At 42.7% G+C, this 22,755-nt stretch overlaps 1 protein-coding gene across 4 annotated transcripts in view; it reads left to right on the top strand.

Moving 5' to 3' along the window:
* Nucleotides 1–22,755, top strand: part of ccdc146 (coiled-coil domain containing 146) — a 143,711-nt gene that overhangs the window by 117,216 nt on the left and 3,740 nt on the right. For 3 of the 4 annotated variants that reach the window (XM_080207452.1, XM_080207453.1, XM_080207454.1), the window contains 2 exons: nucleotides 5,778–5,906; nucleotides 8,887–9,024. In XM_080207452.1, coding sequence (XP_080063578.1) covers nucleotides 5,778–5,906; nucleotides 8,887–9,024 — 267 coding nt within the window. The other variant, XM_080207456.1, reaches the window with a different exon arrangement.

Genomic DNA, 22,755 nt, shown 5'->3' with positions numbered 1-22,755 from the left:
TTCCCCCTCCAAATGTAAGACCCTGATGCAGGCTGCCTCCAGATCTATTGAGATTCTTGAATGTTCTACTTGAGCAGCTCTCTGTTGTGTTCAGTAACTATCCCCTCTGGCTTTGGTTACAAGTGTTTTGCATTCATTGTCAGGTTCCAGCGGAAGCTCTTTAGCCACAGGGATTATGCCTTGTTCATCAACAGTATTACAGGAGCAGTTGAATATTGAGGGAATCATACACTGTCACAGAATAAATTGGTCATGACAGCTTCTTATTCATCCTGCACAAACTTGTATAATTCTATTTCTGTGATCAGCTGCTACCTAGCAACTTATATAAAAGGAAGTGAAAATACATACACTAACTGCAACCAGTTAGTTATATTGAAAACTTCTGTTGTAGGGTCATCTTTCTAAATGCAAAAGCAACAAAAAACAGTAATAATGTGCCGTGATGCAGAGCAGGCAAGCATGTTGTAGTTCTGAAAGTCTCCATTTGTCTAAAAGAGTTTCTGAGAACATGTAGTCTTACTCAAGTTGTCACAGGTTCAGAAGGGAATAGTGGCACACGTACAATTTTGTTTTGTCTTTGTACAAAAAATAGTGAATCTTATCTTGGCAGGCTTGTTCAGGCTGTTAAATAGTTTCCTTCTCTGGCCTCTTGACTTTTGGATACAGCAATAAATAATCTCAAAGTCAACTCCTCCCAAATTGAGTACAGATCTTTGGCAAGGTACCCCTGGACACCCAAGCGGTACAATCCTAATTTTATTTCAGTATAGGACAAAAAATATATCCTAATGTTGCCAATTTCACAACTGAGTGCATGCTTCTCTGCTGATGTATTTGAAAAGCCTGTTAGAGATGGAATCCTGACTGCCACTTGAAATTAAAGGGCCAGCTTTTCACAAAATATGGTCAGTTTTTGATCTATTTCTCTGTCGCATTTGTTTTTGTTCCGAAAGATAAAACATATTGCCACTGAAATTCTGACAGAATATGTTGCCTCTGGAATTTAGGTGGATTGTTTAGTCACCACGATGCTTCAGGCTTGGTCCAATGTTAAATTACAGAATCAAGTAATTAGAATTTAGAGAAGTGTGTAAATTTTGCCCGTGATTCATCACATACTATGGAGCAATGGTAGAAAATAATAAATGAACTGAACTAGAACCTAGTTGGGATGGAATCAGATTGGATAAAATAAAGATGGGAAAAGCAGAGATCTGCATGTCAAGAAAACATAATGGTGGCAATTTTGCACCCACATTTGCTGTACACTATCAGCACAACTGGCAAAATTTGAGCAGGGAGGGGGGATGCCTGGATTAGCTTATTTTTAATGCAGATGAGAATGCCCTTTCCCTATTACTGATCAGGCCCAACCTGCCAGTGTGATGGCAGAATCTGTGCCCCCAGAGTGCCAGAGAATCTGGAGAGAAAACTCAGCTGAGCAGCTGGAGAGAGAAATGCCTGTTCCCTTGCCCCAGCCAATACTCTGTGCACAGAGTGCAAGAATCCACCCAATATCTAAGCTGCTTATGAGGAAGTAGCCATTCTGACAAAGAATGACAGTCAAATTGAAAAAAAAAAGTCACAGACCTCAGAGTCTAACTTGGAAGCCCACCTTACAGAAATATGGGCTTTTTGGTACTAGGAGTAGGAAACCTGTCAACAATGCAACTTGCGCAACGAGGGGAAGTGACTATAGCAGTATTTACTACTTCAGTGTCTCCCAGAATTGCTCTATCGTGTTGCAAGTTCAATTACGTCACTAACGTGGTCACAATAAACCACTATTTCCCCAATTTCTGTTTACATAGAATCCCTGCAGTGCAGAAGTAGGCCATTCGACCCATTGAGTCGGCACCGACTACAGTCCCACCCTGACTTTATTCCCGTATGCATGTCATTCCTTTGTTCAGTATATGCAGAATACTTTGGAATTGTGCTCTGAACCTTTGATTCTTTCTCCCATTCTGTATCACCTGGTACTTTCACATTCTACCTTCTTGCATGATGTGCATGCTTGATAACACCTCTCCAATTGTTCATTTCCTTATTTCTTTTGTCTCTCAAATATTTATGTCAAATTGTCCTAATATATTCTGCCAAAGCAATATACATGTCAATGTGCAGGAAATGTAGATATAAACTTCGAAACAGAATTTAGTTAGTTCCGACAACATCCCCGCCCCCCGCCCACTCCACTCCAACACCCCGCACACGCATGCATGCACTCTGCATGATTCAACATCTGATCCTAGATGAAACAGGAGTCCTGGAGATCCTGGGTAGCCATGTGGTTAAACCTATCACGGAAAGAAATGTAAAACACTGTTTGCAGTTGGAGGTTTGTTTGGACCACCTAGAGTTCATGTTTGTTATGGTATTGGCACAGAGTAGCAAGTCACATTATTGAACAACTCCAAAGCTACTGTTACAGCAGCTGAACAACAAGATTATGTCTCAGCATTTTGAGTTTTGCTAAACAGCCCAAGCTAGTAGCCTTGAGCAGCAGAGGGAGGAAGGTGGTAGTCTTCTGTTTCTAACCGCTTCTAAGGTGTGTTGTTTACCTACATCACTCACCAGCTCAGAAAAATCCACAATAGGGCAGATAAAGATGGTTCTAACAAGAATTTTTCACTGGGCGAGACAGAACACACGAGAGGACCAAAAGTGAAAGAAAGATTTGACATTGAAGATATGGAAATCTTTGTTAGTTAGTCATGGGCTCCAGAGTTTGATGCTTCAGAACTCTGTTCCTGAATGAGCAATGCCCTCAATGGGGATGCTGAGGAACATCTTGGAGAACCTGAGACAGATAGCAGGATTTACAGTGGAGTCCAGTGCTCAGACAGAAGATGGATATGACACTCTGTAGAGCTAACCTGGACCAACTGGTGCCACCAGGAACATCTGGATCTGTCTCCCTGACGAAGAAGCCTCCAGATAAAACAGTGCATCCAATTTGGATGTTTTTATCACTAACCGTTTTATTAAGGCGGTATTTGGAAAGAACAATGGCAACACTTTTTTAAAAGATTTAGAACACCTCTCCTCACAGCCTGTGGATTCTTACTACTTTTGCATCCTTACTATTTTTGCATCTTCCTTCCCCCTAATCAGTGGCCATTTAAATCCAAGATCAGTACAGTTGGCTTGGGTATAGTCCATCTGCATGATGTTCATCCTCTCTCCTATTGACTGTGCATGTTACTTTACCAGAGAAACTCTTGCTTTGGTGACACTAACCAGAACTAGGATTCTAGTCACATGCTGGAGTTTCATAATGCTATTTGAAGAAATAAAGAGGAAGTTCATTTAGCATTTCCTCAACCAACATCCTGAGTCACTGATCAACCATTCTTTCATAAAAGCAAAATAATGAAAATACTGGAAATCTGAAGTAAAAACAGAAAATACTGGAAAAATGCAGCTGGTCTGGCAGCATCTGTGGAGAGAGAAACAGTTAACATGTTAATGCTCTGCTAGTAACAGATTCTGTAATTTTACCATTATGCTACAACCAACATCTTCCTTTATTCTTAGCACTACCATTAATACTTCCTTTTGTGCCCAAAAAATCCTTGTCTAATCTCTCACCCATCCCTGACATTCTACTTTGCTCCATCCCCTCTTAAACAGTATAAAACCCAGCACATTAATCCCTCTCTTTAACTCTGAAGAAGATTCATACTGGCTAGAATTCTGTGGTCCATGCTCCACTGCCAGAGAGGATGGAGAATTTGGCCCTCATCCATGTATCTGTTCACTGCAGTGGGATGGGAGAATCCCACTGGCATGAATGGCAGGAGAGTCCCACCCACAGACTTGAAATGTTAATCCTGCTCCTTTCTGCACAGATGCTTCCAGACCTGCTGAGCTATTCCAGAATTTCTGCTTTCGTAACCAATCTCTCATATCATTGCTAGTGTATAAATTAGATGCCACATTAGCACCTATTCATAGAATCCCTACAGGAAGGGGGCCATTCAGCTCATCAAGTCTGCACCGAGTCTCTGACAGAGCATCTTACCTAGGCCCTCTCCCCCACCTTATTCCCCTAATCCCAGACATTTCCCTTGGCTAATCCATCTAACCTACATATCTTGGGACACTAAGGACAATTTACCATGACCAATTTACCTAACTTGCACATCTTTGGATTGTGGGAGGAACTAAGAGCATCCAGAGGAAACCCATGCAGACAAGGAGAGAATGTGCAAACTCCGCACAGACAGTGACCGAAGCCGGGAATCTAACCCGGGTCCCTGGCAGCAGTGCTAACCATTGTGTGACCCAACAATAGTATCCACCATTAAGAAATTAATGCATTGTAAGGTGCTTTGGGCATCCTTAAGACATAAAATCTCCATCATATGTAACACCCTTCTTGTGGCAAGGAAACTCAGAAAATTCTGCTCAGGATTGGTGAGGAGGCGTGAACTTAGTCTTTTGAAGTTGAGTTAATCTGGAATTAGATGAGCATTTGATTAAAGGGTATGGGGAAAGAGCAAAAAATAAGATGAAAGCAAAACTGATAGCCAAGTTCAGCACATATGAGGACGGCCTCAACCAGGATCTTGGATTCACGTTACACTATTTGTAATCTCCATGACTTGCCTGGGCTTGCAACATCTCACTTTCTGTCCTGTCTGGAGACAATACACATCTCTCTAACCTATGCTTAATGCTATCTCCACTCACATTGTCTGCACTGTTAAGACTTGACTAGCTGTAAAGACTCGCATTCTAATCAGTATTCTGTAAACTGAGTGTGTGCCTTTATATGCACTGTTTGTGATCAGAACTCCCCACTCACCTGACGAAGGAGCAGCGCTCCAAAAGCTAGTGGCACTTGTTACCAAATAAACCTGTTGGACTTTAACCTGGTGTTGTGAATCTTCTTACTGTATTGGACTTATATCTACAGGAACAATGTAATAACCTCGCCAAGGCCAGTCCTCTGGTGTAACACTGCTTTATTGAAACAAAGGAAAGGCAGTGTCCATGGTTTACAGCAAATCAAGGCCTGTGCTCTGGACCTATATCATCCCGGTCCAGGCTGTGAGTGCGGATCTGAAACTCCCACTTCTGCTCACTCAAAGAGGGGGGGCTCTTATTGAAACTCACAGGATGCTATGAGGCCTGGATTGAATGGACATGGAGAGGATGTTTCTACTAGAAGGAAAAACTGGAACCAGAGGGCACAACCTCAGGCTAAAGGGACGATCCTTTAAAACAGAGATGAGGAGGAATTTCTTCAGCCAGAGAGTGGTGAATCTATGGAACTCTTTGCCACAGAAGGCTATGGAGGCCAAGTCATTGAGTGTCTTTAAGACAGAGATTGATAGGTTTTTGATTAATAAGGGGATCAGGAGTTATGGGGAAAAGGCAGGAGAACAGGGATGAGAAAAAAAATCAGCCATGATTGAATGGTGGAGCAGACTCAAAGGGCCAAGTGGCCTAATTCTACTACTATGTCTTATGGTCTAATAGGGTAACTCTTCATCCACATAGCCCACAGGCAGATTTATCAATTATGCCCATGTCCTTCATAACAGACACTTATAACAGTGTCCATTATAACAGACACTTGCCAGTTTGTTCTGTTTAATAATTGTTTTTTGTATTTTCGTAAGCAAATTCAGTTGGCACCAGTTCAAAACTTAGTCTGGACATTTTGATTATTGTCTATAAGAAACGGTTACATCTTGTATGCAGTTTTATCATTTGTTCGATCCAAATGTTAATTTTTCCTCTTTTCTCTCAACTACTTTCAGCTTGCAATGTATCAGGACAAAGTCCAGAGTCTTGAGAAGACCTTAGTGGACCCATTAAGTGAGAACAGATCAAGATTACTGGGAGGAGATGATCCATCATTTGATGAACTAACTAAAAGAATAGATGAGGTAACGAGCAAATCCTTGAAGTTTATGTTGCTTTGGTCATTCAGGTTGTGATGCACAAAATATCATCTCAAAATATTATCTCAAAAATCATCCCAATGCATGCAATTCAAAGCACACATTATTAGTGTGGGAAACTAGGCTGAGTTTGTTTGATAAAACTAACATTTCAATGTAGGTTAGATTTAGAACAAACTGAATTACGTCTGATTCTGTAATTCTTGGGATAATGACTCTGACTGTGCACCTACGTATTGCAATATCATCTATTCAATTTCAGGAAAAAAAACCTGAAAAATATAAGAAATAGAACTGTATTGAACCTTGACATTTTTGGAAAGCAGCAATCTTCTTAAATTCAGTGCATTGTAATGTTCCTTTGTAAAGAAAGCTTAATTCTTAAATAAAAAGACATGTAAAACATGGACGTTTAAATTCAGAGCTGTTTAATTTGTTTAAAAATACTAATATGCCCATAAATGCTAGTTGGAAAATCCTGTTTGAAACTATTAAAATAATCACCCAGCTGCTAAACATTATGTTGAAAGAGCTTTTACATTTTGACACTTTCTTTCGCAATCATACTATGGAGCAACTTGATGGTTTATTTCTATCTTTTTTGTAACTTGTTTTCTTATTTTGTCCCTGAATTCTGTCCATGACACACATCCTTTCAGTTTAGAAGTTGTCAAGTGCACCTTAGCAGTGTGCCTTTCCCCCGATTCATTGCAGAATGGGCGGCATGGTGGCACAGTGATTAGCACTGCTGCCTCACACACTAGGGACCTGGGTTCCTAGTGCTGGGTCACTGTGTGGAGTTCGCATGTTCTCCCCGTATCTGTGTGGCTTTCCACCAGGTGATCTGGTTTTCCCTCCCACAGTCCAAAAGACGTGCTGGTTAGGTGCATTGGCCATGCTAAATTCTTCCTCAGTGTACCTGAACAGGCGCCAGAGCGTGGCGATTAGGGGATTTTCACAGTAACTTCATTGCAGTGTGAATGTGTAAGTCTACTTGTGACATTAATCAAAAAAATTCTTAAAAATTAAAAAAAACTGTGAATTCTGTCAGCCTTCTGAATGAACACTTTAGATGGGAAGAATCACCATGATAGAAATCATGGGTATCATGAAAACCAGTGGTTCAGCAATGTTGGAACTTGAAAGCATTGAACTATCGTATTTGTAAAAGGGTGGGTGCCTCCATCAACATTTTCTTTCAACATTGGGCACCTCCACCCCAAAGGTCTGGTTTCTAGAGGTGCTCCCTCTCCCCTAGGCCTCTCCACCAACACCCGTACAGCCGCTTCTTCCTAAACTGCAGGCCTCATCTCCCCTCCTCACTCAGACCCCTACACTTACATAGTCCTGGTTTCCTGGGATTAGACTCTGAAGGCCACTTGCATTCACTGTCCACTGCAGCTTCTGGCACTGCTGGGAATAGACACCAGCCAGCCAATCAGATTGACTGACAGCTTTTGGAGGCAGAACTTCCTCCTGAGTGAGACGCAGAAGTCCTATGTCCTGTCAACTGACAATCATCGAAGCTGCCTGTATGGGCAGTCATCATTCACTGCCGATTCCAATGATGGGAAAGTGAAAGTCCACCATCTCAAAAATTCTTGGCAAGTAGCTAATTTGTATTGGTATAAACAGCTGAGGTTAAACTAGCTGGATGATTTAGTGGTTTGTATTACACCAATCAAAATTACAATGCCCATCTACATCTTGTTAATAAAGTTCAGCTGCTGTCTAAAACATGTTAAAGATCACAATTTTTTTCTGGCAACTCTAAGCCTAGTCAGAAATTACACGTTCCTGCTAATTGAAAACAATGCCTTTTTTATATGCTTTGTAAAATATTTTCCCATAGTGTTTTATGAATACAGGTATCAATGGCATATGTTTGGCAAATGTTATGGCATTATTATCGTTATTATTTAAGGAATTGTCTCAGCATGGAGCTGATCATATGAAGAGGACCCAGTTGTTTATACAGGGTTAATGTAGGACTGAGCAGAGTACTGCCACACAGTGATGTAAGAGAGCACATGAAACACCCCCAGAGTCATTCGAGTGTTGAACTGAGCTGTGTGAACCAGCAAGCACGGAGACAGCTCCGAGCTTGTATCCTTACTGTATATTTGTATATAGTTTTAAGAGTCAATTAAGAATTACCATTAATCTGTGTATGATTACAAAGACTTTTTTACCTATATATGACTAGAAAGACTCCTTTAAACCTACTGAGTATAACCAGCACCCTACAACAAAGTTCACCACACCATGCTGCTATGACACTCTTTCCCCAAATAAGGAAACTATCAATCCCATTTATCTACTTTCTTTAGGTAAAACAGGGCCATAAAAATACAGACAACCTACAAAATGGTTGTAGGTGTCAAAAATGTAAAGCCCAGAAGCAGATCTTTTGACCAGAGCTTATGCTCCATTAGTTTCAATCCACCTTCATTCATCCAACCACATCAACATATCTTCTATTGTTTCATCCTTCATATAGATACCTATCTTCTCCTGAAATGCATCTATGCTATTTGCCTCAACCACTCCTTGTGGTAGCAAGTTCCATATTCTCGCCATTCACTGAGAAGAAAGGTTTCTTCTATATTCCTTGTGTTAGTGATTATCTTGGTTTGGATTTGCCCAAAAGTAAAATTTCTTCACTCAATTTTCCCTGTTGAACCTCTTGATAATTTCAGATACCTTACCACCTTTTTGTTTTATTTTTTCTAGAGAAAAGAGTTGTATTCTTTCCTGCTGTTGTAAGGTCTCAGTTCTGGTATTTATAAATCAGTTTCTCCAATATTTCTAAGTCCATTTAAACTAAGACAAGCTGGTCACAAGTTTTAAATACATTGACAGTTCAAAAACTTCCATTTTGAAGATTTTTTGTTAGATTCATGATGCACTTTGTTTCAGTTTGCTGTTCACAATTATTCCACTAATTTAACTCTTATTGCTGCAGATGGACTTGAAACTGGCAAGAAAAGAGGAGCAATTACTGGAAAAGGATCTTATTGCTGATCAAGTGACCCGCCTTACTGAACGAATTAGTGCCAAAACAATGAATGGTAAACAGGATACATTGGCCTTAGCCAAAAAGGTACGATTAAACATTAAACATGTACAGTGCTAAGTCTGACTTAGAAAAATAAGCCATCTTGGCTTGTTTTTAAAAGTCATCAAATTGCTGAAAAAAATCATTTTGTTAAAACTTTTCATTTTGCACTCATCAGGACAATCACAAGTATAACAATTTTAGGGGAAACAATAACTGCATGCTGTATGAGAAGAGAGCGCCGATTATTTGGCAAGTGGACTTTGATTGGTAGAGGCGCTGCCACGGAGAATGCACAGTTAACAGTTACTTACAATTAATTGCTAAGCTTTTTTTGAAAATTTAAATGAGGCAGCTTGACTCTGGTCGAGGCATTGTCCTGAGAAATGAACCAGCAAATGGCTGTCACTTATTTTATTTAGCTGAAACAGGTGCAATGTGTGTCTTTCTGTATGTAAAGAACACGGCCCTGTGTATTAATGTATATAGCTTTCACACAAAATATATACACTGTGAACCCACATGAAAATCTTAAACTGATGTCAGTATAAGTTTTAGCACACAGAGACTTATTTAGCAAATGTTGTCTAATCACAGAATCACATTGAATGTTGGACACTGATTGAATTTTGCAAGCTCAGGCTAGTTGGATACAGTTATACCTTGCCCGTTGCAAACAGATGAAGAGACATGCTGTGTGATACGATCCACCAATCTTTGGGACATACAGCCCACATACCTAGCATTACATTGGCACTGAAATTCATGTACCACATTGCTCATTTGTGTGATAGCAGGAACATCTTTTGGGCTTGACAGCAGCATCCTGTTTATGGTGAATATCACTCATATGCTACTGCAAGTAGCAGCATGAAACAACTAGATTCACCTGATGTACAAATTAGGATACTTGCTCTTCCAGGGTAATCTGAGGTAGAAAGGGCACTATTCAGAGTCGAAAGTGACAGCCTTAGGTTCATTCATGAGCTTGCACGATATATAGCGCAAAATGATCTTATCAGGGTAGCCATTCTCCTACAGGATGTCTTTGATGAGCAAATGGCTTCAACCCTATTTACAAGGTTGCTGAAAAGGCCAATGTTATAGCATGTGGAACGTAAGAATCCTAACGCATGTATAGACCAGTGAAAGTAGGTTTGCGGTGGACCGTGGTGGAGAATCCCCTGGCAGATTTCTCAATCAGTGCAGGGAAGTTCATTTGACTGCTGCATTTCAAAGATGAATTTGAGCTCAGGATGGAGCCCATTAAGACGAGGAAGAAAATTGCTACATGCTGCAAGGATATAAATATAGCAAATGTACCATCTACATTTAGGAGATTAGGTGTCATTCCATCGAAGACTTTCCCAGGGAACCAAAGATGCTTAAACGTGAACATTTTCCTGCTACTTAAATGAAATTAAATAAGTAGTCTTAATAGTATAATATTCTGCATGTAGACATACTATAACTCAGTGGAAGAATATTTACTGCTAACATTGGGTGCCTGAAATAGTAAGTGTTCCATCACTCAAAGTCCAATTTTATAGGTACCAAAGGGTTTTTGAAGGTAGAGAAATAAAACAGAATTGTGGTGGCTTTTCTGCACCAGTGTACTATAACGCTTTGTAGTTGCCGCCAATGCTTCAGCACAAATGATCTTCAATCTTAAGAAACAGATTTTAAATTCTGCCATCTGGATACTTTCCCAGAGAGTTTTGTGAATGAGGAGCAAAATTTTAAAAAGCAGAACCTAAAGAGTGATCATCTTCAAATTGCTTCCCAAACCATGCTAAATAGCTTAGAGGAAAACATATGTGGAAACTGACTACCTGGCTGGAAGAGGGGTTTGGGTTGGAGGGATTCCAGTTCATGGAGTACTGGCACCAGTAATTGATCAGAACGGGGCTCTATGAGTATGCCTAGGTTAAGAGGAAGCAAAGGGTGAGAGTAAAATATCAGTGCTGATACAGACCTATCAGAATAGAAAAGGTTATATGAACCAATAAAACACCTGCTAAAAACAAAACTACAGCCTCTTTCTCCATCCATGATCATTTGCGGATGGCTCAACACAGCTTTTATACTGTGGTTTTATTACAGGGCAGGACTCAGCCAGAACGGGGAATTGGACCCCATGCTGCTGGTATTATTATTATTATGAGCCTGATCTGTTGCATTCATATTTAAACTGCTTCATTATTTGAAGATTATCACTTATATAAAAATTTGATCAAATTCCAGGGGTACAGTTAACTGGGAAGGGTGTGCATATCTTAGCTGGAAGGTTAGCTGGAGTGTTTCGGCAGGGTTTAAACTAATATGGAGGGGGGGTGGGGATGTGGACGGAACTGGGATTGGGGATAGGGTAAGCCCGGAGGGTAGGAAGAAGGATCGGATTGTTTCTGAGGGTCTTCGGTGCATGTGTTTCAATGCTAGGAGTGTGACTGGCAAAACAGATGAACTGAAGGCAATAATGTTCGAAAGGAAGTTGGAAGTGGTGGCGGTGACAGAGACTTGGTTAAAGGAAGGGCAGGACTGGCAGTTGAATGTTCCCGGGTATAAGTGCTTCAGGCGTGATAGGGGTGGGTCGCTGAGAGGTGGGGGAGTGGCGCTGTTAGTTAAGGATTGCATCATAGCAGTGCAGAGGGAGGGAGGTATAGAGGATATAGGAATCGAGTCGCTATGGGTGGAGTTGAGGAATAGGAAGGGAGATGTTACTATGTTGGGTGTGTACTACAGACCGCCCAACAGCCCGAGGGCTGTGGAAGAAGGGATAAGCAGGGACATTCTAGATAAGTGCAGGAAGAATAGGGTGGTGGTAGTGGGAGATTTTAATCTCCCCGGGGTAGACTGGAAGGTGCCGAGATCAGAGGGTGCTGACGGGGAGGAATTTGTACAGTGTGTAATGGAAGGATCCCTGGAGCAGTATGTGGATAGCCCGACCAGAGAGGGGGCTATACTGGACTTGGTTCTGGGGAATGAGCCTGGGCAGGTGGTTGACGTTGAAGTAGGAGAGCAGGTGGCTAACAGTGACCACAACTCTGTCTGGTTTAAGATATTAATGGATAAAGATGAAGCCTGTCCTAAGGGGAGGGTGTTAAACTGGGGGAGGGCTAGATACAACCGAATTAGGCAGGATCTTAAAGATACGGACTGGGGTAAGCTGTTTGATGGCAGGTCGACGCTGGGTATGTGGGAGTCTCTCAAGGGAGAACTAAAATCTTTGCAGGAAAGGCACGTGCCGGTCAAGAGGAAGGATGGGAAGGGTAGGATTAGAGAGCCGTGGGTAACTAGGGATATTGAGGACCTGGTCAGGAGGAAGAGGGAGGCGTACATTAGATCTAGGCATTTGAGGACAGAGATAGCGTTAGAAGAATACAGAGAATGTAGGAGAGAACTTAAAAGGGGCATCAGAAAGGCAAAAAGGGGCCACAAAATGGCTTTGGCGGGTAGGATTAAAGAAAATCCTATGGCATTTTACTCCTATGTTAGAAATAAAAGGATGGTTAGAGGGAAGATTGGTCCTCTCAGGGACAGAGGAGGGGAACTATGCTTGGAGCCTGGGGGAATGGGGGAGATCCTGAATGAATACTTTGCGTCGGTATTCACGCAGGAGAAGGGCCGGATGTCTGGTGCTGTGCTTGAGGAGTTTGAGGATCCGTTGAGGGATATAGTCATCACGAGGGAAGAGGTGTTGGGACTTTTAGACAGTATAAAGACGGATAAATCTCCGGGGCCTGATGGCATCTATCCCAGGCTGCTAAGGGAGGTGAGGGATGAAATTGCTGGGCCTCTGACGCAAATCTTTGTCTCTTCTTTGGACACAGGTGAGGTCCCAGAGGATTGGCGCATTGCAAATGTAGTACCGTTGTTTAAGAAGGGTCAGAGGGATAACCCAGGGAATTATAGGCCGGTGAGCTTGACTTCAGTTATAGGCAAGCTAATGGAGAGGATCCTCAAGGATAGGATGTATGAACATCTGGAGCGCTGCAATCTGATCAGGGATACGCAGCATGGCTTCGTTACAGGGAGGTCGTGCCTTACGAATCTAGTGGAATTTTTTGAAGAGGTGACAAAAACGGTTGACGAAGGACAAGCCGTTGATGTCGTCTATATGGATTTCAGTAAGGCGTTTGACAAGGTCCCTCATGGTAGGCTGATAGAAAAGGTGAAGGCTCATGGGATACAAGGCCAGGTATGTAGATGGGTGGAGAACTGGCTTGGGAGGAGGAGACAGCGAGTAGTAGTGGAAGGCTCCTTTTCCAATTGGAGGCCTGTCACCAGTGGTGTGCCGCAGGGCTCGGTACTTGGACCTCTTCTATTTGTGATATATATTAATGACTTGGAAGAGGGGGTAGGTGGTGTGATCAGCAAATTTGCTGATGACACTAAGATGGTTGGATTGGCGGGTACTGAGGAGCAGTGCCTGGCAATGCAACAGGACATAGACAGGCTGGTAGATTGGGCAGATAGATGGCAAATGGAATTTAATCCGGAGAAATGCGAGGTGATGCACTTTGGCCGGAATAATGTGGAGGGGAGTTATACGATAAAAGGTAGAACTATCCGGAGTATAGATACGCAGAGAGACCTGGGGGTGCAAGTGCACAAGTCCTTGAAGGTGTCGGTGCAGGTGCAGAATGTGATGAGGAAAGCGTATGGTATGTTAGCCTTCATAGGAAGAGGTATAGAATATAAGAGTAGGAGTCTGATGTTGCAGTTGTATAGAACATTGGTTAGGCCTCACTTGGAGTACTGCGTCCAGTTCTGGTCGCCGTACTACCGGAAGGATGTAGAGATCCTGGAGAGAGTGCAGAGGAGATTTACCAGGATGTTGCCTGGTATGGAAGGGCTGTCTTACGAGGAAAGATTGAATGAACTTGGGCTGTTTTCCCTTGAGAGACGTCGGCTGAGGGGGGATCTAATAGAGGTTTATAAGATTATGAAGGGGATAGATAGAGTAAATGGTGGTAAGCTTTTTCCGCTATTAGAAATGGATAGAACGAGGGGTCACGGGCTTAGGGTGAGGGGGGCTAGGTATAAGACAAATATTAGAGGGCAGTTTTTCACGCAAAGGGTAGTGGGGGTGTGGAATGCACTGCCGAGTAAGGTGGTGGAAGCAGGCACGCTAGGCTTGTTTAAGAGTCACTTAGACAGCCACATGAGCGGGCTACATATAGGGGGATATAGCAGGCCTTACTAAACATTGTAGGCTTGGGAATACGTTTTGCCTCAGGGATGTTAGTCTTTGCCTGTTTAATAATGAATTTTTTTGTCTCCACAGGCATTTAAGTCCAGCAAGGGGCATGCATGCGGCAGGTTGTAGTGGGCTGCTCTTGGACGTTGCTTCGGGAGTTGCCTATTGCTTCATGTCGTTAGTGTGCTTAAACTGGACCATCTCGAGGGCAACATGACAGCTCAGAGACTATCTCTGTTGCTGTGCGGACACATGGATTTGGGCCTGTGTCTGTGGGAGTTTGCACGTTCTCCCCGTGGTTGCGTGGGTTTCCTCCGGGTGCTCCGGTTTCCTCCCACATCCCCCAAAGATGTGCTTTTAGGCTGATTGATTGGGTACTAAATTGTCCCTAAATTGGACCTCCCTGATCCTCGCACGTTAGGTGTAGACTAAAATCATGAATAGGTCACAGACAGTGGGACGGCAGCGCGGGCTCGTTGGGCCGAAGGGCCTGTTTCCCGTGCTGTGTTGTTCTTTGTTCCACTTGGAGTATTGCGTGCTATTCGGGTTTCCTTACTACATGAAGGATATTGAAACATTGGCAAAATGAGCAAGAGTATTACCAGAATTGAGAGGATACAATCTGAAGATTGAGATGGACAAGAGACTCGCAAGAGACCTGACATCAATATTTAAAATTAAGTGGTTTTACTGGATGGACGTGGAAAAACTATTTCCACTTTCAGATGAGTCCTTAACAATTGGCCATAATAACCAGAACAGGAGAAGAATTTGGGTCGAAATGCAGAAAACCCGCTGCCACACAGCAGGGTTGAAGCAAGTGGCAATAATGCATATAAATGGAAGGCTTAAAGCCTTAAATGGAGGCCGCAGCTGGAGTACTGTGTGCAGGTTTGGTCACCGCACTTACGCAAGGATATTTTGGCCTTGGAGGGAGTGCAGAGGAGGTTTACTAGGCTGATACCGGAGTTGAGGGGGTTGAGCTATGAGGAGAGGCTGAATAAACTAGGCTTGTACTCGTTAGAGTTTAGAAGAATGAGGGGAGATCTCATTGAGACGTATAAGATGATGAATGGGATGGATAGGTTAGAGGTGGAGAGACTCTTCCTGCTCAGAAAGGATAGCAGGACTAGGGGGCACAGCCTCAAGATAAAGGGGGGGCGGTTTAGAACGGAGTTGAGGAGGAACTTCTTCATTCAAAGTGTGGAGAATCTCTGGAATTCTCTGCCCGTTGAAGTGGTGGAGGCTGCCTCGCTAAATATTTTTAAGACGCGGGTTGATGGGTTTTTGATAAGCGAGGGGATTAAGGGTTATGGGGAGAGGGCGGGAATGTGGAACTGAGCCACGACAGATCAGCCATGATCTTATTGAATGGCAGGGCAGGCTCGAAGAGCTAGATGGCCTACTCCTGCTCCTATTTCTTATGTTCTTAAAGAATGTATGATTATGGCAGCAGAATTGGAAAAAATTAGAATGAGAGAAAGTTCATGTGAAATATAAATATCAACAAAGGCCAGTTAAGCTGAATGGCCAATTCTGTGCTTTGATTTGATTTATTATTGTCACATGTGTTCGTATACAGTGAAAAGTATTGTTTCTTGCACACTATACAGACAAAGCATACCATACATAGAGAAAGAAAGAAGAAACTGCAGAATGTAGCTAGGGTGTAGAGAAAGATCAATTTAACACGAGATAGGTCCAGGGCAAGCAGGGAAGAAGCTGTTCTTAAGTCAATTGGTACGTGTCTTCAGACTTTTGTTTATTCCGACAGAGGTGGAAGGGAGAATGTCCGGAGTGCATGAGGTCCTTAAATATGCTGGCTCTTTTTCTGAAGCAGTGGGAAGTGTACACAGTGTCTGTGGCTGGGAGGCTGATTTGAGTGTTGAATTGGGCTTTGTCCACAACTCTGTAGTTTCTTGCAGTTGTGGGCAGAGCAGGAGCCATACCAAGCTGTGATATAACCAGAAAGAATACTTTCTAAGGTGCATCTGTAAAAGTTGATGAGTGCCAAATTTCCTTAGTCTTTTGAAAAAGTAGAGGCATTGGTGGGTTTTGTTAACTTTAGTGTTGGCATGGGGGCATCAAGAAAGTTGTTGGTGATCTGGACATCTAAAACTTGAAGCTCTTGACCATCTCCACTTCATCCCCATTGATGTAGATGGGCATATCCACTACTACACATCCTGAAGCTGATGACTATCTCCTTCATTTTGTTGACATTGAGGGAGAGATTATTGTCGTTGCACAAATTCACCAGATTCTCTATCTCTTTCCTGTACTGTGTCTTGTCGTTGTTTGAGATCTGACCCAGATCTCAAACAACGACATCAGCAAACTTGAAAATCGAATTGCAGGGGAATTAAGCCACACAGTCATGGATGTATAAAGAGTATAGTAAGGGGCTGAGGGCATAGCCTTGTGGGGCACTGGTGTTGAGGATGATCATGGAGGAGGCCTATCCTTACTGATTGCGGTCTGTGGGTTAGGAAGTTCAGGATCCAGTCACAGAATGAGAAACCGAACCCCAGGTCATGAGTTTGGAGATAAATTTCGTAAGAATAATGTTCTTGAAGCCTATAGTTGATAAATAGGAGTCTGACTTAGGTGCCTTTGTTATCTAGGTGTTCTAAGGTTGAATATAGGGCCAATTAGATGGTGTCTGCTGTGGAAATGTTGCAGCAATAGCAAACTGTATTGGATCCAGGCAATCTGGGAGGCTGGAATTGATTCGTGCCATAACTAACCTTTCGAAACACTTCATAATGATGGATGTCAGAGCCACCAGATTCCTCAGACCAACATTGTACAACTTTCTTTGACAGATTCCCCAGTTTCAGTTTTTGCTTGTAAGCAGGTAGCATAAGCACAGCCAAGTCTGGGCACCACTGGGTCTGACATTCTAACATTACAATTTTGAAATCTTTTGAAATATCTATTAGTTTTAAAGAATGCATTTTTTGAACTACACAAAACGGAGGCCGCAGTGAATTAGGAATTTATTTTGGAGGAATTATTTATCTGAGTTTTCCTTCTGACATAAATACTAATCTTGTGGTTAACAGTTGTTGCTTTTTTGAGAAATACCTAGCCTGCACAGCTTAAACCCAGGTTTCCCAGGAACTGTGCATGGGTGACAAGTGAAACTTTGCATTAAAAGTACTGTATTACTCAGAGGTGTATCATAGAATCAGAATGATGCAGCAAAGAGGGAAACCATTCATTCCACTGTGCCTGTCTCCTTGAAAGAGATATCCAATTGGTGCCACTTCCCTGCTCTTTACCCATCACCATGCAAACCTTTTCACTTTGAGGAAATGAAGTTCAAGAAACCCCATCAAAGGAAGCAGGAATCACAATACACAGTTAACTTGTGCAATATTCAACATGATGCAAGCAGCAAGTCAATTTCACGCTGCCTGAACACAATGTGCACTCAGCACTAAATGCAGTGTTGAGTTGCTGCATGCCTCAGCAGGGGGGCCAAAATTGAGGCTAGCATTAATTAAAGATAGTCTGCGTTACTTAAAACCAGCCTAGACATCTAAAGGGGAAGTCATGAGGAAGTCAAACTGGCATTGGAAAGACAGAAGAATGGCACAACTTGGTAGAGAGGAGGCTCTAAGGTTTTTAGAAGCTGTACCTGGAATCTTAGAGGAGGAAGTGCAAAGAACGGAATCTGTATCCAGGCCCTCCAGACAACACGAGGCTGCAGGAGTTTATAGCCATTGAAATCAATGGCAGAAATCAAATCGCAGGGACCTGGAAGTACTGCCAATAAGGGGTTCAGTGAACATGATTGGATATCTTCAAATGCCATTGCCTATTAACTGCACCAGCGACCTCAGGCATTTCTCAAATCACCACTGCCCCATTACCTTCCAACAGTCTTTATTAATCTGGATTCATACTTCATATTCATCTACTACATCACAGCCACACAACCGAGCATTGCTGCAATCCTCACATCCACATTTCCCAACTTCTGCATTGCAAGCTATTCAAACATGACAGCTACATCATCCAGAGAAATTACCGCTGGAATTCTCCAGCCGTTCATGCCCCAAAGCTGCTACCAGCGAGAATGGAGAATTAGGCACTCAAGCTAAATCTCCATTCATTGCAGTGGGACAGGAGAATCTGGCTGCAGGTGAGTTCAGAGAATCCGGCCCCACATCATACTCATTATGTCATACTGCTTTCTCTCGCAGGGCAAGGTGGCGTTCAGCTGGTGAGCAACATCAACTAAATGAAACAGAACAAGTATACCTGCATATTCTGACCCCCCATGGAGGAGAGAGTGCTGGCCTTTATCCAGTTGGCAGTGTCTATGTCAGCTAAAAGCAAAGATGGCAATGATCTTATAACTATTCTACCTTCTTACATTTACCCTCATCTATTTTCTCTTCTGATTTAAAGCATGATGTAAGCATGCACCTCTTACTTCTGCCCCTTCAATTCTTATCCTTGTGCCTTTCTCCATTCAGACACTCAGGAAGTGCGAGAACAACAAGAAGATAGTAATGATGAAGACATAATAGCTTCATTTGATTCCACACCTGGAGCAACCAGCTCAGATACTGACACTGCATGTAATTTTGAGGATAGTATAAAGGTAGAGTGTACGCATGGAGAGAAAATGGGCATGTTTGGCAGGTCATCATGAAGATGATCACAGCTCACCAGAGGACAAATTTGCATAACAGGTTCTGTTACAGCAGAGCCTAATGAGCAATACTATGGGGTGCCTACAGAAGACTGATGAGTATCCACAACATGCTTGGTCTGCATTGGGAAGCCAGTGAGTAAGGCTGAGGTTAATGTCTGCTGAGCGTATACTTCCATTCCTTGTTTTTGCTGCGAAAAAGAAGAACCAGATTGACCTCTGGGATGTGCATCTTTAAATACTTTTCCATTTCAACCAGCACCAAATTATCTTAGCTTGATTGGGTAAAATAAGGACCTAAGGATCCAATGGGAGAGATAGTGGTGGAGTGATAATGTCACTGGACCAGCAATCCAGAGATCCCAGCAAATACATGGGTTCAGATGCCATCACAGTAGCTTATGGAATTTAAGTTAAATAAATCTGGAATTGAAATCTACTGTCAGTAACGGCGACCGTGAAACTATCATCGATAGTCAAATAATCATCTGGTTCATTTACTAATATCGTTCAGGAAAGAGAACCTGCCGCCCTTACCTGATCTAGCATATATGTGACTCCAGATCCACAGCAACATGGTTAACTCTTAACTGCCCTCATCTCAAGTACAATTAGGGATGGGCAACACGTTTGCCAATGACGCCCATGTCCTGTGAGAGAATTTTTAAAAATATGGTAGGCAGAGGCTAATTTTACACAAGAAATGTGCCACCCACCATGTTGGATCAGACTTCTCCGTAACTGTACTGATCATGGGCCTTATTATTAATAGGAATTCTAAAAATGATGCCCTAGCACCTGAATCACCATCTCGTAGCATCAACTGACAGGAAGAACCATTCTGCAGTGTTATTTAAAGGGCTTATCCAGTTTGTACATGTTAGTTGCTGCTCTATTAGATTGGAAAGTGGGAGGCCTTCAAAGCAGAAATTTTGAGAGTGCAGAATTTGTATGTTCCTATCAGGATTAAAGGCAAAGTAAATAGGGATAAGGAACCTTGGTTCTCAAGGGAGATTGTAATACTGATTAAGAGGAAGAGAGAGTTGTATGAAATGTAGAGGCAGCAAGGACAAATCAGATGCTCGTGGAGTATAAAAAATGCAAGAAGCTACTTAAGAGGGAAATCAGGAGGGCTAAGAGAAAGCATGAGGTTGCTTTGGCAGACAGAGTGAAGGAAAACCCAAAGAGCTTCTATAGGCATGTTAGAAGCAAAAAGATAGTGAGGGATAAAATTGGTCCTCTTGAAGACCAGAGTGGTAGACTGTGTATGGAACCAAAAGAGATGGGGAAGATACTAAATGGGTTTTTTGCATCCGTATTTACTGAGGAAATGGGCATGGAGTCTATGGAAATTGGGCAAACAGGTAGGGAGGTCATGGAACCTTTACAGATTAAAGAGAAGGTACTGGCTGTCTTGAGGCAAATCAGAGTGGATAAATCCCCAGGACTGGACAGGGTATTCCCACGGACCTTGAGGGAGGCTAGTATTGAACTTGCAAGGGCCCTGGCAGACATATTTAAAATGTCAATATTCACGGGGGAGGTGCCGGATGATTGGAGGGTAGCGCATGTTGTTCCGTTGTTTAAAAAAGGTTTCAAAAGAAACCCGGGAAATTACAGACCAGTAAGTTTGACATCGGTGGTTGGCAAGTTATTGGAAGGTGTGATAAGGGATAGGTTCTACAAATATTTGGATAGACAGGGACTTAATAGGGAGAGTCAACATGGCTTTGTGCATGGTAGGTCATGTCTGACCAATCTATTAGAATTTTTCAAGGAGGTCACCAGGAAAGTGGATGAAGGGAAGGCGTTGGATGTTGTCTACCTGGATTTCAGCAAGGCCTTTGACAAGGTCCCTCATGGGAGGTTAGTTATGAAGGTTCAGTCACTAGGTATAGACGGGAAGGTTGTTAATTAGATTAGACACTGGCTCAATGGAAGAAGCCAGAGAGTGGTAGTGGAGGATTGCTTCGCTGAGTGGAGGCCTGTGACTAGTGGAGTGCCACAGGAATCGGTGTTGGGTCCATTGTTGTTTGTCATCTATATCAATGATCTGGATGATAATGTGGTAAATTGGATCAGCAAATTTGCTGATGATAAAGATTGGAGGTGTAGTGGACAGTGAGGAAGGTTTTCAAAGCTCGCAGAGGGACTTGGACCAACTAGAAAAATGGGCTGAAAAATGGCAAATGGAATTTAACGCAGACAAGTGTGAGGTATTGCACTTTGGAAGGACAAACCAAAGTAGAACGTACAGGCTAAATGGTAGAACTCTGAAGAGTGCAGTTGAACAGAGGGATCTGGGAATACAGGTACAGAATTCCCTAAAAGTGACATCACAGGTGGATAGGGTTGTAAAGAGTGCTTTTGGTACATTGGCCTTTATAAATCGCAGTATCGAGTATAAAAGTTGGAGTGTTATGGTAAGATTATATAAGGCATTGGTGAGGCCTAATTTAGAGTATTGTGTACAGTTTTGGTCACCTAGTTACAGGAAGGATGTAAATAAGGTTGAAAGAGTGCAGAGAAGGTTCATGAGGATGTTGCCGGGACTTGAGAAGCTGAGTTACAGAGAGAGATTGAATAGGTTAGGACTTTATCCCCTGAAGCGTAGAAGAATGAGGGGAGATCTGACAGAGGTATATGAGATTTTGATGAGTGTAGATACAGTGAATGCAAGCAGGCTTTTTCCACTGACGCTAAGGGAGAGAAAAACCAGAGGGCATGGGTTAAGGGTGAAAGGAGAAAAGTTTAAAGGGAATATTGGGGGGGGCTTCTTCATGCAGAGAGTGGTGGGAGTGTGGAATGAGCTGCAGGATAAAGTGGTAAATGCGGGGTCACTTTTAACATTTAAGAAAATCTTGGACGGGTTCATGGATGAGAGGAGTACGGAGGGATATGGTTCAAGTGCAGGTCAGTGGGACTAAGCAAAAAATGGTTCGGCACAGACAAAAGGGCCAAAAGGCCTGTTTCTGAGCTGTAATTTTCTATGGTTCTATGGCTGATTGGCATTTATTTTGTCTGTTTTCTGCCTTGTACAGCAAATTGTTGATTTCTACTAAACAACCTTTTGTTGGTACTGAGCTGGTTTTATAGGGCTACTTTCAGAACGGGAGGCTGAGGAGAAGCATTCAAGAACATTGGAGCCATGTTGGAAGCAACTAGGAGAAAAGGGAGGGGGCATTATACGGAGAATTCATCCACAGCAGGTCAGCTGGCAAGCACTTCTATATCCTAAATTTTATTGAAGATTAACCTGTTAAGTGCTTTCGCTTCACCAAGGTATATCATTTACTATACCCACAATCAAATTTTAAATCTGGGCACAAACAGTGACTTTAAAGCCTGTGACTTTAACTATGGCCCTTCATTTTGCAAATTGCGTGGAGGGTGTGGAGAGTCTGCAGAAGGATCTAGATAGGCTGGGCGAATGGGCCAGGAACTGGCAAATGGAATTTAATGTTGGCAAGTGCGAGGTGGTCCACTTTGGTAGGAATAATGGTAGGAAGGACTCTTACTTACATGGCGACAAACTGCAGCATGCGACAGTGCAGAGGGACCTCGGGGTCCTTATGCATGAGTCGCAAAAATCCAGCCTGCAGGTGGTCAGGAAGGCTAATGGGATGCTGGCCTTCATAGCGAGGGGGATTGAATATAAAAGTGGGGAAGTCTTGCTGCAGCTGTATAGGGCATTGGTGAGGCTGCAGCTGGAGTACTGTGTGCAGTTTTGGTCACTGCACTTACGCAAGGATATTTTGGCCTTGGAGGGAGTGCAGAGGAGGTTTACTAGGCTGATGCCGGAATTGAGGGGGTTGAGCTATGAGGAGAGGCTGAATAAACTAGGCTTGTACTCGTTAGAGTTTAGAAGAATGAGGGGAGATCTCATTGAGACATATAAGATGATGAAAGG

This window comes from Carcharhinus amblyrhynchos, chromosome 19 (genome assembly GCF_965287045.1).
Source record: "Carcharhinus amblyrhynchos chromosome 19, sCarAmb.v2.hapA, whole genome shotgun sequence".
Taxonomy (NCBI): domain Eukaryota; kingdom Metazoa; phylum Chordata; class Chondrichthyes; order Carcharhiniformes; family Carcharhinidae; genus Carcharhinus; species Carcharhinus amblyrhynchos.
Note: the sequence above shows the minus strand (reverse complement) of the source record. Positions and strands in the feature narration are given on the sequence as shown.